Below are 14,333 nucleotides of genomic sequence, written 5' to 3'. Positions count from 1 at the left end.
GGAACTGAGAAAGGAGAGCAGTGTGACCGCCTAGGCCTCACAAGTCCTATTTGTCCTTTGATACTCCTCCAGCTCTGCTTTTCTGCTCACAGCCAAATGTAGCTCCTGGCGGATCACCTGAATCTGCTTCTCTAGCTCTGAGAGTTCCTGCATCACTGAGTTCCGAGCTTTGTTGAGGGGGTCTGCTCTCCCATTGGTGGCCAGCGAGGCTGGGAGCTCTCTTCTCCTTGGAGGGAGAGGGATGTCCTGGTGGGTTGGGATGCCCAGCTGGTTTTGTCCTCCCTCGTCACTAAAGATGTATTTTCGTTGGTTGTCGTGACTCAGGTTGGAAGTATTCCACACCATGAGCTGGCGGGGTCCCAAGTTGGACCTAGGAAACAAGAGACAGTTCAAATTCACTTTCCAGTCTGCAGTTCTCCAAGTGCTGCTCTTTATCTGTGGGCCCTTCTTGCTTGACCAATGCGAAGCTGGGTATGCACATAGAAATAAAGTCACTTAATCTATGCATAGACCACTAGGGGGACTTTAGGAACCCTGGACTCACAGCTCAAGTTCAAGGTCTTACTAAGTAGTTCTAAAAATGAACTTGGGTATCCTCTGATAGAATGGGGTATAACATTTCTTTGGGGGAAAACCTTAGATGCCTTTTTATTCCATTTTTTGAAGGTAGAATGTTCAAGAATAAAGCATCACTGGCTTCATACATCCTGTGGCAGAAAAGATGTGGCCCAAATATTGGGCTCTAAGCATTACTATATAAACAGTCATTGTTATATACCTCATCTTAAATCCCACTGCACTCTTCTTGGAGTCAGTATTTGAATGAGGGAGACTATAAGCATTTGAACCACAGGTTTCAGTGAGTGATTTTTTTCACTGTAGGGATAAAACTATGTGGGTAATGAATGACCCAGATTTGATGCTGAAGATAAAACACCAAATCCAAGAAGCCCCTAGGTTCTTGCTAGGATGATATAAGTTAAATAGAAACTTTTTCCATCCTTTTAGGCTCTCAGTACCATCTACCACCATTGTGGAGAGTTGACTATACACTTAAGCCACTTAAACAATAGAAAGCTATTGTTAAGACAGGTATAGAAGCGAGACTACCTTGTTTCTCACATACGCTTTGACAGAGGGATAAAATGAGAATGGATTAAAATCCGAAGCAGTGTACCTGCTGATTACTTCTCTACTAGTATAGAATGAGGATTAAAGGAGGATGAGGAGGAGCAAGAGTAGGAGGAGCAGGAAGATTTTCACTACTCTTGCAATTTACCACAGGGCAAAACACAACAGAAACATCCAGTTAAATCTTTACATTCTCTCCCACCCACCTCGCCCCATCCGTATAACTGAATCGGTTTTATTCCTGGACTCTTACTTGCCCAGGAGAGACCCTGGAGGGAGAAGGACAAAGGGATAAGAAAGCACAAGGGTAAGAAAGTCTTGAGGCAGTTACATGGCTGAGAGCAAACAACCACAGGGCTTCGTAAATTAATTGTTTTGCTTTGCCTGGTGATACATGCAAACTGACCTAATATTCGTTCTTCCTTTTATCCTTGCCCTCTCAGCATTGTGACTGTTGCATTATGATGGATGCTTACCTCTCCTTGAATGAGGACTGTTGGTATAATGTGTTTTGGCCCATAGAAAGGGCAGCAGTGCCAAGCCTAAGCTTTTAAGGTTTGGCACAGTGCTTCTCTCCTGGCTGCCTCCCCTGCCCTGCCCCCCTCCCCCACCATGCTACAATGTGAGCAAGTTCACATTAACCCTGCTGGAGTGTGAAGGACCCTTTGGAACACACTCTCAGCCTTCCTAGTGGACCCTAGTGGAGGTCAATCATAGACCAGATAGCTTTTAGCTGCTTCACTCTTCCCAAGCTGGCTGCACACATAAGCCTAGCTAAAAGCAGTCAGGTCTGGCTCAAATCAGCAATCTGCACAGTGAACCTCTAGATTAGTAAGCAATGCACTGTTGAAAGTATTAAGTATTGGGATGATTTCTCATACAGCAAAGCCCAGCTAAAACAGACCAATAAAACATAACAAACATGCTATAGTTCTTTAACATAGTTGTCAGTTTATGCCTTGTGAAACTGAATAGAGAGCACCAGAGCTCAGCTTTTCTATGAAGTAGTCCCATACAATATCCACATTTTTTCCTTCATACTAAATAAAAAAGAAGCAACATTTGTCTCCATATCAGAGGCCAAAATTTCTCCTTGCCTTTCTTCAAACTCATTTGTTTATTATTCATTATCAAATCAAGCAGTGGGAATGTGCAACATAGGGCAACATCAAATTGTATAGTGTGAATGAGTGTGTTGTAGTCTTTTGTAATGTGTAGGTTGTGTTTTGTGTAAGCCTTCCTCAGTCTTAAGAATGTGACATGACTAGTGATTGAGAATTACTAAAAACAAACAAAAAAAGCAAATCTGGCTTGTAGGGAACAGTTTTGTAAAACTGAAGTTCAGTACTTCACAATACCATTTAAAAGAGACAGCTTTGAGACCCCAAACACACATTGTGTGTAAAAGGTTATATGTGGTAGGTTGGAGGAAGTTACAGGGAATATAGGCCTGAAACATACCTACATACTTAGGCCTAAATATTTAGACACAACTTCGTTTCTGAGTATCAGTCTCAGTTTCATACTAAACTTTGTCTTAGTACAAAAACAGTGATCATTAACCTCTTCTTACCTCTTTTCCACACGTTTGGTCTTGAAACGCTGCTGCTTTTCCTCTACAAATGATGTGTTTAGTGCTCTATGCAATCTCTGGTGGAAAGAACAGATTCACAGGTAGTGATCATTAGAAATGTGTAGGTCAAGGGATAAAGTACTGTTGGAGATTTAATGGAGTATCTACTTGCTACAAACTTTGTTCTCTTCAACCAAATTTTTAGACATCCCTGAAAATAGATCAATACTGAGCCTCAACTCTCAACAAGAATTCTAATTATTCCTTCCTATTCTTCCCCCAAACGAAAATGTATTTGGTCATGAGGCTTGAACTCGGGGCCTGGGTGCTCTCCCTGAGCTTTTGTTCTCAAGGCTGGTGTTGAACCATTTTAAGCCACAGATCCGTTTCTGGTTTCCTGGTAGTTAATTGGAAATAAGAATCTCATAGACTTTCCTTTCTGGGCTGGCTTCAAACTATGATCTTCAGATCTCAAGTCTCCTGAGTAGTTAGGATCATATGCGGGAGCCACTGTTGTCGACACCTGGCTAATAGTGATATAGAAAGCTTGGAAATAATTTGGATTGTAAAATTGCATGTGATATGACAAAATGTCTAACTCATGTGGAGCAAAAACGCTGTACAGTTGCTTGAAAATATGAGTTGAAAAATATGTTAGAACCTCTTTGCAACCAAAACAAAGAAGTCTCCTGAGTCTTAAATTGAACATGTCAGCATACAAAAGAAGAGATCACTTGTCTGCAGAGTTCTCCGAGGAGACCAAATATTTCCCTGTAAGAAAGTAGGAAGCACAAGGCTCAACTATAATCAAATCAACAACAGTAATTTATCTAGAAAAAGAAAAAGAGTACCCCTTAACAAAGCAGTTAACTGCCTTGTTACCTGGCAGCGAAAGTAGCCATCATATGGTTGAGAGGGAGGGGTGTCCCATGGAACACCAGGAGGCTGAGGGCCCCCTCCCGTCAGTAGGGATCTGGAAACTGCTCATCTGCCTCAACATGGTAGATGAAACTGTCCTCTTTGCTAAACTATAGCATGAAAACACCTTTTAGCTGTGGTTTTGGCTCCTAAGGGTGTGCCTGGCCGATCGGTCACAGTTTCAGCTCTCCCTGTAAAACGTGTTAATGTCTGGCTCCAAGCTTCCTGTGAAGTTTGCCCTTGGTACTAGTGGACCTCAAAACTCTAGATCAGAGGAACACACCGAAGAAAATGGAGTAAATGTAGATCACACTCATTTTAATGGGTTTTGGTTTTGACAAAAAAATCATCTTATTGTCACCCTTAAGTGAAATCTGGTTGCAGACAGTTCTCCTGCGTTGATGATGAGTAGTAGTGGAATTTTCCAGGAAAATTGGAAGGAATGTTGTGGGATCCATTCGTTTTAGGGGAAAATAGATGAGTCCAATTTAGAGAGAATTCTATTTTCTAATTGGGAGCGTTATGCTGTTTCCCTTCATTTGGCTCTGGATCCTCCCACCACTGGGAGTTCTTACACAAAGAACACTATAGCAAGAGATCTGCAGCCCTCACCTGACTGGTGTGTAGCCAGTATTGCAGCTTGGATTTGTTTTTGATTCGTGGTAGCAGCAGCCTGTACACTATGTGCTCACCAATGGTTGTCAAGATGGACAGGCCGAATCCAATACATAGCAGCACGAAAAGTCCAGAGAAATGTTTGATGCCCATTTGTAAAGTCTGTGACAAAACAGGACAGGCCATAAATGCAATGATCCACATGACCCTATGTTTATAAATTCCTTTTTTAAAAAAAATGATGGTAGCAATAAGATTTGAACTCAGGACCTTCCACTGGCTAAGTAAGCACTCAACCATGTGAGTCATGCCTCCCATGCCCTTGCATTTTTTTCCTGAGTTGGCTTGGACCACAATTTTCCTGCTTACATGACCAGCATAACCAGAATCACAGTTGTATACGATCATGCATTATTTTGATATGGTGTTTTTCCTTTGACTTTTAACTATGATACTCCCAATCTTGGATACCTTTTCTTCTTCTTTCTTTTTATTTTTGGCTCAGATTCCTTTTTATTGGCTCCAAAGAAAGCTAGAGACTATTCTTCCCTGTGTGTGCAGTGAACTTTACTACACTGGAGGAATCAGTTGGGGCATGATTGAGGCCACCACAAAGCATAATTTCTGGGATACTGTCCAACAATTAATTTCATTTCCTAATAATCTCTGGAGTTGTGCCAAGACCCTGGGTAAAGACCAGCCCATGGTATCCTAGAGACTCAGTGAGACCAAGACAGAGACATAAAACAATATGTTAAAATACTGAATAGCTATGTAGGGAAGGACCCTTCTCTGAAAGAGAGTGAGAAGATGTAAGGATAAAAGATGAATTTAGATTTGCCAGGGAAATGATAATCTAATTAATGCTTGCATGTTACAGAGAAAGAAGTAAACCAAAGAGGTATAATGAGTTGAGCAAGATCACAAAATTAAACAGATCTAGAGAAGAAAGAGAAGGAACTTAACCCTTATTGGTCGCCAACTTTTAGCTAAGTGTTTTGCATTGAGATAGGTATTATAACTCCAATTTTTTTTTGGCCGGTCATGGGGCCTGAACTCTAGGCCTGGGAGCTGTCCCTTAAGGCTCATCAGCTCAAGGCAGCGCTCTACCACTTGAGCCACAGCACCACTTCTAGCTTTTTCTGCTTATGTGGTTCTAAGGAATCGAACCCAGGGCCTCATGCATGCAAGGCAAGCACTCTACCACTGAGCCACCTTCCCAGCCCATATAACTCCAGTTTTATAGTTCAGAAAACATAATATGCAAGTACTTAAGTGGTAATTGGTTGGTGTTGTTTGCTAGAGATTTCTTGTCATTATGATTGTTAATTATTTAGTATTTGATGTATTAACATTATTGCTATGAGTGAAACATGGAAAATTAATTTTGGACATTAACATCAAACATTCAGAAAAACCACTATGTAAAAGGTACTACTTTCTTATAAGACAGGTCAAGATGAAGAATATAATGTATATCAAGAAATCTTGCCATTAAACATGTGGCTTCCCCCGTTTTTTTGTGCATTAGGAGTAATTCATTTAGTTTTTGATTTAAAAAAATATTGGCAAATGCTTAAAAAGCATCATGAGAACCACCACCATAGAAACTCACCATTGTCAACCAAGAAAAAATCCCTGCACATTCTTAAGTCAGATTTAAACTCTGAGCTGTCAGATCATGTCTGCTGATCTACACAGATTTACTACAGTGACAGGGTATAGCATTAGCTTTTCATTACGAATCAGCTAATTCATTTAAAGGTGATGTGACATGTGGTTTATAAGCCACACTCATCGACTATGAGCATAAATGCAGTAGCTAATAGAACAGATGTGCATAGCCAGGATCTAGGGCTTGCCTAATATGTGTGAGACTTTGCATTCTATCCCCAACACTCTCGTTCTCTTTCCCTCTCCCTCCTCTCATATACACACAAATCTTGTCTCTTAGACTAGTCTCTGCCCTCTTCTACCATGAGAATACCCTATCTTACAGAGCATCTGAGCCTCTCCCTTCTTTTTTTGGAGGGGCGGGGGTCCGGTGGTGGGGCCTGAACTCTGGGCCTGGGCGCTGTCCCTCAGCTCTTCGGCTCAAGGCTAGAGCTCTACCACTTGAGCCACAGTGCTACTTCCAGCTTTTTGCTTATGTGGTGCTGAAGAATTGAACCCAGGGCCTCAGGCATGCACAGCAAGTGCTCTACCACTGAGCCACCTTCCCAGCCCGCCTCTCCCTTCTTGTATCATGCACTCTAGATAAAATGCCTTAGCCAGACCACCTACTGCAGTCTAACAGAATCAGTTGGGGAAGTAAAGAATGGAATTTAAAGCAATTTTTCCCCCCCTGTAATTTCTGGAAGATTTTTTCCCCCCTCAAGGATGTTTCTAAAGAATGATAGACAGAATATAAACCAACTGTGCTGAGGCCTTATTTTCCTCCTCTGTTTCTAAAGGATTGTCTAGTGGCTTGGAGATTGCAACATATGGCAGAGAGCACACGCAATCCTTTAAAGTAGATTCATAACAACATCTTGCTACTAATCTCTATAGCCTCAGAGCAGAGCATGGCAGTTATCAGTTCAATCTAAATACTGTCAGTCACCTGTTTCTTATGATGATCTGAAGGTGGCAGCGGGTATAAAACTGTCTCGCCTAATATATCTGTTTCTTGCAATGCATAAAAGGTGAGCAGCAGGGGCTACTTGCTCCATGACAAGCAACTCAGTTCTTTAGGCCTTAGTTTCCTCTTTTTGTGAGAACTGAGGTTACATGAATGAGAATAAAGGCAGGCAAATATAGGTGCTATTAAAAAAATAAAGAGCTAGAAATGAAGCTCAGGGCTCAAGGCCTTGCTTTGTCAATTCTCAGCTGTCTGACCTTGGAGAGGATTCTAGATTTTTTTTCTTTTTTTATGGTATCATCTATAAAGTTGAGATGATTGCTCCACTTCACAAGGTTGTTGTGATGATTAAATGACATAACAAAAGTCATATCAAAAGTTAGGGGACTTGCTCAATAAATGTTAACCATAAGAAGTTGTTTGGAAATAAATTTGTTAGCATCTGGCTATCAACCAAGAGAGGGGATAAAACGCTCAACGCTCTCTAACTTGGAAGTAAATGTGATCAGCTCCCCCAAGTATCTGGTTCAATCTTTCCAGTGCTAAAACCAAATACATGACTAGTTCAAGGTCATTACCACAAAATCTGATATAGCGCTCTTATCTAGACTGAGCAATTCACTTTAATTGGAGATATATCAGCTGGATTTTTTCCTTGTCGCAGTTGAATATGAAATCCAACCTATTTCATAACCCTGGTAATAATTTCCACATTTCCATATTTTAAAGTGTCTATTGCAAGGTGTATAAATAATCTAAGAGGTGCTCTTGGCTGGTATCACACACATTCACTTTCATCACATTAAAATTTCCTCACAAAGTCAAACAGGCTGGGCTGGAAGAATTCTCTTTTATATGTTCTGTAGTTCACAAAAAGTCTATTATCCCTTCTGCACATGAAGGGCTGGAGAAGACTTTGATGTGGTTTCCTTTGTTTCCTTACTTGGCTAGGATCACACAAATGTTCTGCTAATTTGGAGTGGGTGTAACTAAACATCTGTGAAGCCTCATGCCTCCTTTGTAGAGGCGTAGGTAGCGTTAAAGGCAAAGAATGACTGTAATGAACATATTGTATTTTATGTGTTTTACTTATTCCCATGGTTTGAGATCCTCAAAAATAACCTTGGAATGGATGCTTAGTTTAATAATTAGGTAAAAGCCACACAGGGAAGCTCAATTAGTTGCTTTCATGTACACACTAATAAATCACTCTGATAACCCTGTTGTAACTAAATATACGACCAGGTGTGTTTGTGTCTTTGTATTAATTACCACACAATGGGCTATGATTCACATCACTACAAAGTTGGGAATAGTTGGTTGCGAATACATTTTTAAAGAACTGAACAGAAATGAAGAGGAATTCCTATATTATAGGGTCCCTAATCTGTGATACAAAAACTGTGACTGGGTGCCTTGGTAGATGGGTGTAATACCAGTGATTACATGTGTGGGCTTTTATTTTACCCTTTTTCTCTCTTCACTGGTTGCTAGCTGCCACAAATGAGATCACTCTTGTAGAATAGATCTAATCCTGAAACAAAATCACCTGAGTGGTGTCCTCTGACTAGCTAACTGGAGGAAGAGTGTATTTATATGGGGAATGGCCCTGCAAAGTGGCAGCTGTGAGGAACCATTGTGGCCTCGCTCCTCTGACAGCTTGGTGGCTTCCGAGAAATGGGAATATTCAGGGTGCAGCAGTTGTGTTCTCATTGGTAAACTGATTCCCCAACACAACGCAGAATTGAAAGCTTTTTGGTCTTTTCCATCATGTGCGCCTCCCACCATGACTAATCTCAGACTGCCAACATGACTGGCATAAGTGAGTTGGGAAGACGGGTCCACAGGCTGAATCTCATTGACACCAGTAGGCTCCTGCACACCCCTGGGTGTAGGTCTGCTAGGGAGGGAGGAACTCTTGGCTGAATGGCAGAGGAGAAGCTGCCTGATAAGGACTGATCTAAGAGTCTGAGATTGAGATGATTTAGCACTTAGCTCCTGCTGTCAGCTTTTATCTGGCTGTTGAGGACAGGATTGCCAACCTCTGCAAGACTGAGCACCAAAATAATGCCACTCCAGCATCCCAGGGAGAGTCCACTGCATTCTCAATCTTTGCCTGTGGGAAGACTGGCTTTTTATTGGTCCTATTCCTTCCCACTGGATCGGGGCTGAGTGCGAGAGGAGTCAGCACTTTCTGGCAAGGTCTGGGGAGGTTCTGATTTGACTGTTAGTACTAGAGTGGAGAATCCACTGCCACTAAGGTTGACAGGTGGGCTGGACACTTGGTTCAGGCTTAGCATTTCTCACATGAGCCTTAAAAGTTCTCTTGGGGTGTGTGTGTGTGTGTAAAACAATGAGACATAGGCCTCACAAGCAGATTTATATCCCTTAACCTTGTTGAAGTGTTTCTAGAATAGTGTGGTAAAAGGAGCTGTAGTCCATCACAGGAAAAGATGGGCTTTGTTGCTTATAGTGATTAAAAGAGGATCAGACCAAAAAAAATATATTTGTGTCTGTTGTACACTAGGAAGGTAATAATCTTTCAAAGATAATCAAATGTGACAAATAAATGTAAACATTTCACCCAACACCGGATAGAAACTCTACAGTGTCCCGTTGTGTACAGTTTCAGGCAGAGGAAGGGCACGTCTACGGATGTTCTCATTTCGTTTTGAGTTTTCAAAGGTCTCTTGCACTTGGTCTCAGAGTCAAAAACAGAGAACAAGACCTTTATAAACACAATGTCTTTCTCTTTCCCCACTTTTCTTCCATCTTGCTCTTCCGCGCTCAAGGCATTATCCTGAAGCATTGAAATGTTTAACAACACTGCGTTGATGATGAAAAACCAGGTTGGAAAATGCTTGGCCAAGACAAAACACTTCCCGGTTAGTGAGAAGACCATTTTGTTGAGAGAGAGAGAGAGAGAGAGACAGACAGACAGACAGAGACAGACAGAGACAGAGAGACAGAGACAGAGACAGACAGACACACACACAGAGAGACAGAGAGATAGAGAGAGGAGAGAGACCCACGAGGTGGGGAGGAGAAAACAAAGGAAAAGTTGCTGGTGGGAAGTGGTCTTAAAAACAACAAAAACAACCCCCAGAAAACCAAAGTCCCCCCCAAAATAACCCAAGCCCCAAGGCTCACACCATCACAACCAACTTCTTGTGGACCTCCAGGCCTCTAACCACATTGCAGAATTCCTCAAACGATATTCTGCCATCGCCGTCCTTATCCAGGACGATGATGGTCTTGTCCACGAGCTGCTGCAGCTGCCAGTCCTTGAGGTTGTCGCCCACCATCATCTTCAGCACCTGGAAGAGCTCGCCGTTGGAAATGAAGCCGTCGTTGTCTATGTCATAGATTCGGAAGGCGAACCTCAGCTTCTCCTCCTCAGCCCCCTTCACGCTGAACTGGGAGGCTCCCATGATGAACTCTCGGAAGTCCACCACGCCGTTGCCATCCACGTCGAAGATCTCCACCACTCGCTTCACCAGCGGGTTCTGCTTCAGCTGGGGCAGCGACAGGAACTCCTCCACGCTCAGCGCGCCCGACTTGTCCAGGTCTATCTTCTTGAATCTCTTGCCCAGACGTCTGAGTTCATCTTGGTCAAAGTGAGAGCACATCTCCGATGGGTAGCTGGCCTCGTTTCCCATGGCAGAAACCAGGGTGGACGGAGGGTCAACGGCTGCCAGGGGGTCGGCAGGATCCGAGGAGAGCAGAAGCAGGGCGCGCGGGGCGCGTGGAGAATGGAGACGGGGCGGCGCGCGCCCTGGGCTCCCTGGGACGGTTGAACCACTCGGGCTAGTGGGCTCGTGGCCTTGAGGAAGGGAAGTATTGGGCTTCAGGAGAGAGGAGGTGGAGGTCAGTCTGGAGAGGAAAGCGGAGGGGAAAGGGGCCCAGAAAGGAAGGGAGAGGAGTGGAGAGCTGGGGACTGCCCACTAGAAAGAGAGGCCTACAGCTGAGCGGACTCCCTCTCCCTTCCTTCTCTCCAACTCGTTGGGAGATTTTCCATTGCAAACCATCCCAAGGATTTTGTCTTCTCCTTTCCTCCTTATCTCCTCGGGGAGAAAATAAGCCCCAAGTAAGCCAGGACCACATCCTTAATTACTCACCAGCACACCGACATAGTCTGCACTTACTAAATAGATGTTAACTGAGCATGTGAATGGGGGGCCAGGGCTCATGCTTGCTTTGCAGGCCTCAGGGGGTGCTAAGTCAAAGGACAGGCCACAGGTGGGTTGAGTCTCTTGGAGGAGAAGCCAGAAGCTTTTCTTGGAGGGACGGGAATGTGGGGTTCAGAGTCTAAGACCCACTTTAAATGGTCACACGGAATTATACAGCGTGGATCCTATTCCTCAGAAATAAACACAGTTGTAAATTTGGGATGTTCTTCCAGAAGACACAAGTCCCCAGAACACAAGGCTTGTAACTCTGTGGCTTTGCTCCCCGTCTTTGTGGTCTGGTGCCTGCCGGCTGTCTGTGCCCTGCAGAGTAGGTTGGTGATCTGCAGTGTGCTCAGAGAACTCCAGGCACCGGTGTGTCGAGATTGACAGTGGTTCCCAGGTGACTTCAATTCCCCACTTTACTTCCACTAGATTTCTTCTTTTTGTTGAAGATGAATAGTACAGACTCCCCCAAGTTCCTTCTTCCTTTAAGGGCAGCACATCAATTACTCTCAAATGCATGAGAAATAAATGTAGTCCAAGAGTGTCATGGTTCAAAGGGACGTGGGAGAAGCTCAAGCCACTACATCAAACTGAAGGGTAAAAACCACGCTCTGGCTTTAAAAAAATACTAGCAAGGTGCTGTCTCCTTTTGTTCAACCAAAAGGTCAGGCTGAAGGCTACCACATGAAATTGGCACAATTGAACCAGTGGAAACTTTATCATTAGGTTGGCCATTTTAACAAATAATAATCCATCGATACACACACAGAAAGTACATATATACATAAAATAGAATGTATATTATATAACAACACACACAGAGCTGATCCTAGGTATTAGATGAATTCCCCTATCTGGGGAACATGGTCCCATGGGCACATGTTTCCATCTTATCTATCTGCTTGCTTTCCAGTTACTCAGAGAGATGAATAAGGTGTAGCTTTAGCACAAAGCTTTTAAATTTGTAGTTCTAAAGGGATCAGCAGAAATTGTATTGTGAGAGGTATGAAATCTGTGTTAAATGCCATGAGCTATTTGGGTCTGTTATCTTTCTAGAGCACAAAGAACTTCCTAGACTCTAGGCCTGGGAGAAGCTCTGTGTTATTTTTCCCCATCCCCCAAGGGGGCTAATACATAGACCATTCAGTTTTATGAAGATTAAAATTGAGAATAGTCAATATAACTTATTGTCATTGTTATTGTTACTAATTTTCTTTCTATCTGCTGTGTAGCAGTTTCTATTTTTCTTTTTCTTTTGGTATGTATGTACTAGTACTGGGGCTTGAACTCATGACCTGGGTGTTGTCCCTTAGGGTTTTTTTTTCCCTCAAGGCAGGTGCTCTACCACTTGAGCCACAATTCTACTTCCTGGTTTTTTGGTGGTATAATCGGAGATAAGAGTCTCATAGACTTTCCTGCCCAAGCTGGCTTTGAACCACTATCCTCAGCTAGGATGACAGGGGTGAGTCACTGGCAACAGCCTGAGATGTGAAATCGCAAAGCCAGAAGGTCTGTCAGAGAGACCTCGTGAGTCCCTTGGATAGATATCCTTACATTCTGCTGCCAAGTACATTAGCCGCAGTTTACACCTGTTTGAGCACTGATTGTGGATTCTCTATCTCAGCTGTGAGAACCCAGACAATGGAGATTCTGTGCCCATCCGCCACTCTCCCCATCCTTCTCCTGGGTAATTTCTTGATGGTCATTGACTTTGAAAGGAATCACGGGGATAGAAATTCTTAGTGAGCTGTGGTCCTCTCTGCAGTGTATTACTAGGAAGCAGTAAGAGGTAATAAGAGAGCATGGGGATTAAATATACTTTGTTCGAATCTCAACTCTGCCCCTTATTAGAGACAAGCCCCTAAGGGAAGCCACTAGTCTGCCAGCCTCTGTTCCTTAACTGCAAAATGTGACAATAAGCACACTTGCATTATCTGCTGCATGTGACTGTTAGGTGTGACAGATGTAGTATCTACAGCCATGTGTCGTAGAAGGAGAAATATTGTACAGACACTGCCCGGAAGATGGTGCTACTCCGTTCCATCACTTGGAGTGTACAGAAAGCAGAGTTTTATTCCTGAACTGTGCAGAATGAAACATTATGCTAGAGGTACGGCCAGTGCAAGCTTGAGTTCCCCATTGCTCTCCATTTCATAAACGGCATAGTCCAGCAGTAGTAAGGGACCCAGCTTGGTTGTATTCCAGCTCGGTTGTTTCCCTAGCCATTCTTTTCATTCAGGGAAAGCACTATGTGTTAGTTTGTCGTTTGTCACTGTGGAGCGGACTGTAGGAATTTACTGTAGTAAGGGACCAGGTGGATGGATGGATGTGGAAGAAACAAACCAGAAGCACTCCTGTCAGCAAGACATTATTTGTTTTCCCCCTCAAGGATTTTCTGATGAAGAGCTGTGAGATGGTCAAAAGAACTGATAGTAAGAAATCAAACTACTGGAATTGGAAATGATGAGATTTGAGGGTCCAATTCAACTTCCTCTTTCCAGGACAATAGGTTGTCTGAGTAAGGTATACGACCATTGTTGAGGCTTACTGGGCAACCCTAACCCCCAGCCAGAAGTTCTCTCCTCGTGGGGGTACCTCTCATTGCACCAATAGTGACTCCAATATAGACCATGGAGCCACTCAATCCCAAGTTTAAAGTACTTACAAAGCATACGAACTAGTGCCAGCACACAGTAGGTCTCCACTGTTTGTATTGTGTCTCCTTTTCCCATCCCTACTTTTTATTTTGTGCCAGCACTAGGGCTTGAACTAAAGGCCTGGATACTGTCCCTTAGCTGTTTCCATTAAGACTGGTACTCTACCATTTAAGCCACACCTCCTACTCCAGCCTTTTGTTGGTTAATTGGAGCCTCATAGATTTCCTGCCTGAGCTGGCTTCTAACTACAATCCTCAGATTTCAGCCTCCTAAAGTAGGATTAGAGGTGTAAGCTACTGGTGTCTGGTGCCTTTCCTACTTCTTTATTTGCTTTCTCTGAAGCAAAAATTTGACTCTGGCTACATTTGCTTTATCTTCTTTGCAGGAGAGGAAACTTGCTTCAAGTTTAAATACATTCATTCAACAAATACAGATGGAGTACCTCCTTGATGCCAAAGCTCTGTGCCAGATAGTGGCCTTTACTGTGGCGATAAAAGCATAGGAGCTGGGCTGGGAAGGTGGCTCAGTGGTAGAGCACTTGCCTTGCAAGGATGAGGCCCTGGGTTCAATTCCTCAGCACCACATAAGCAAAAAGAAAAAAGCCAGAAGTGGCACTGTAGCTCAAGTGGTAGAGTGCTAGCCTTGAG

The 14,333-nt window shown here is 43.3% G+C and overlaps 2 protein-coding genes across 3 annotated transcripts in view; both read right to left on the bottom strand.

Annotated features, from left to right (window-relative positions):
* Grin3a (glutamate receptor, ionotropic, N-methyl-D-aspartate 3A) overlaps positions 1-14,333 on the bottom strand; it is a 142,305-nt gene continuing 127,972 nt past the window's right edge. Inside the window, exons 7-9 of one of the 2 annotated variants that reach the window (XM_013023274.1) lie at positions 4,235-4,399; positions 2,705-2,781; positions 1-370 (exon numbers count right to left, since the gene is read on the bottom strand). In XM_013023274.1, the coding sequence (XP_012878728.1) occupies positions 31-370; positions 2,705-2,781; positions 4,235-4,399 (582 nt within the window). In that variant the 3' untranslated portion in view covers positions 1-30. Of the gene's footprint in view, positions 425-2,704; positions 2,782-4,234; positions 4,400-14,333 lie in introns of both variants that reach the window. The other variant, XM_013023273.1, reaches the window with a different exon arrangement.
* On the bottom strand, positions 10,004-10,516 carry Ppp3r2 (protein phosphatase 3, regulatory subunit B, beta). Its single transcript, XM_013023275.1, has one exon. The coding sequence runs from the start codon at positions 10,514-10,516 to the stop codon at positions 10,004-10,006; it is 513 nt and encodes a 170-aa protein (XP_012878729.1).

Source organism: Dipodomys ordii, unplaced genomic scaffold (assembly GCF_000151885.1).
Source record: "Dipodomys ordii isolate 6190 unplaced genomic scaffold, Dord_2.0 Scaffold67, whole genome shotgun sequence".
Taxonomy (NCBI): Eukaryota; Metazoa; Chordata; class Mammalia; order Rodentia; family Heteromyidae; genus Dipodomys; species Dipodomys ordii.
Note: the sequence above shows the minus strand (reverse complement) of the source record. Positions and strands in the feature narration are given on the sequence as shown.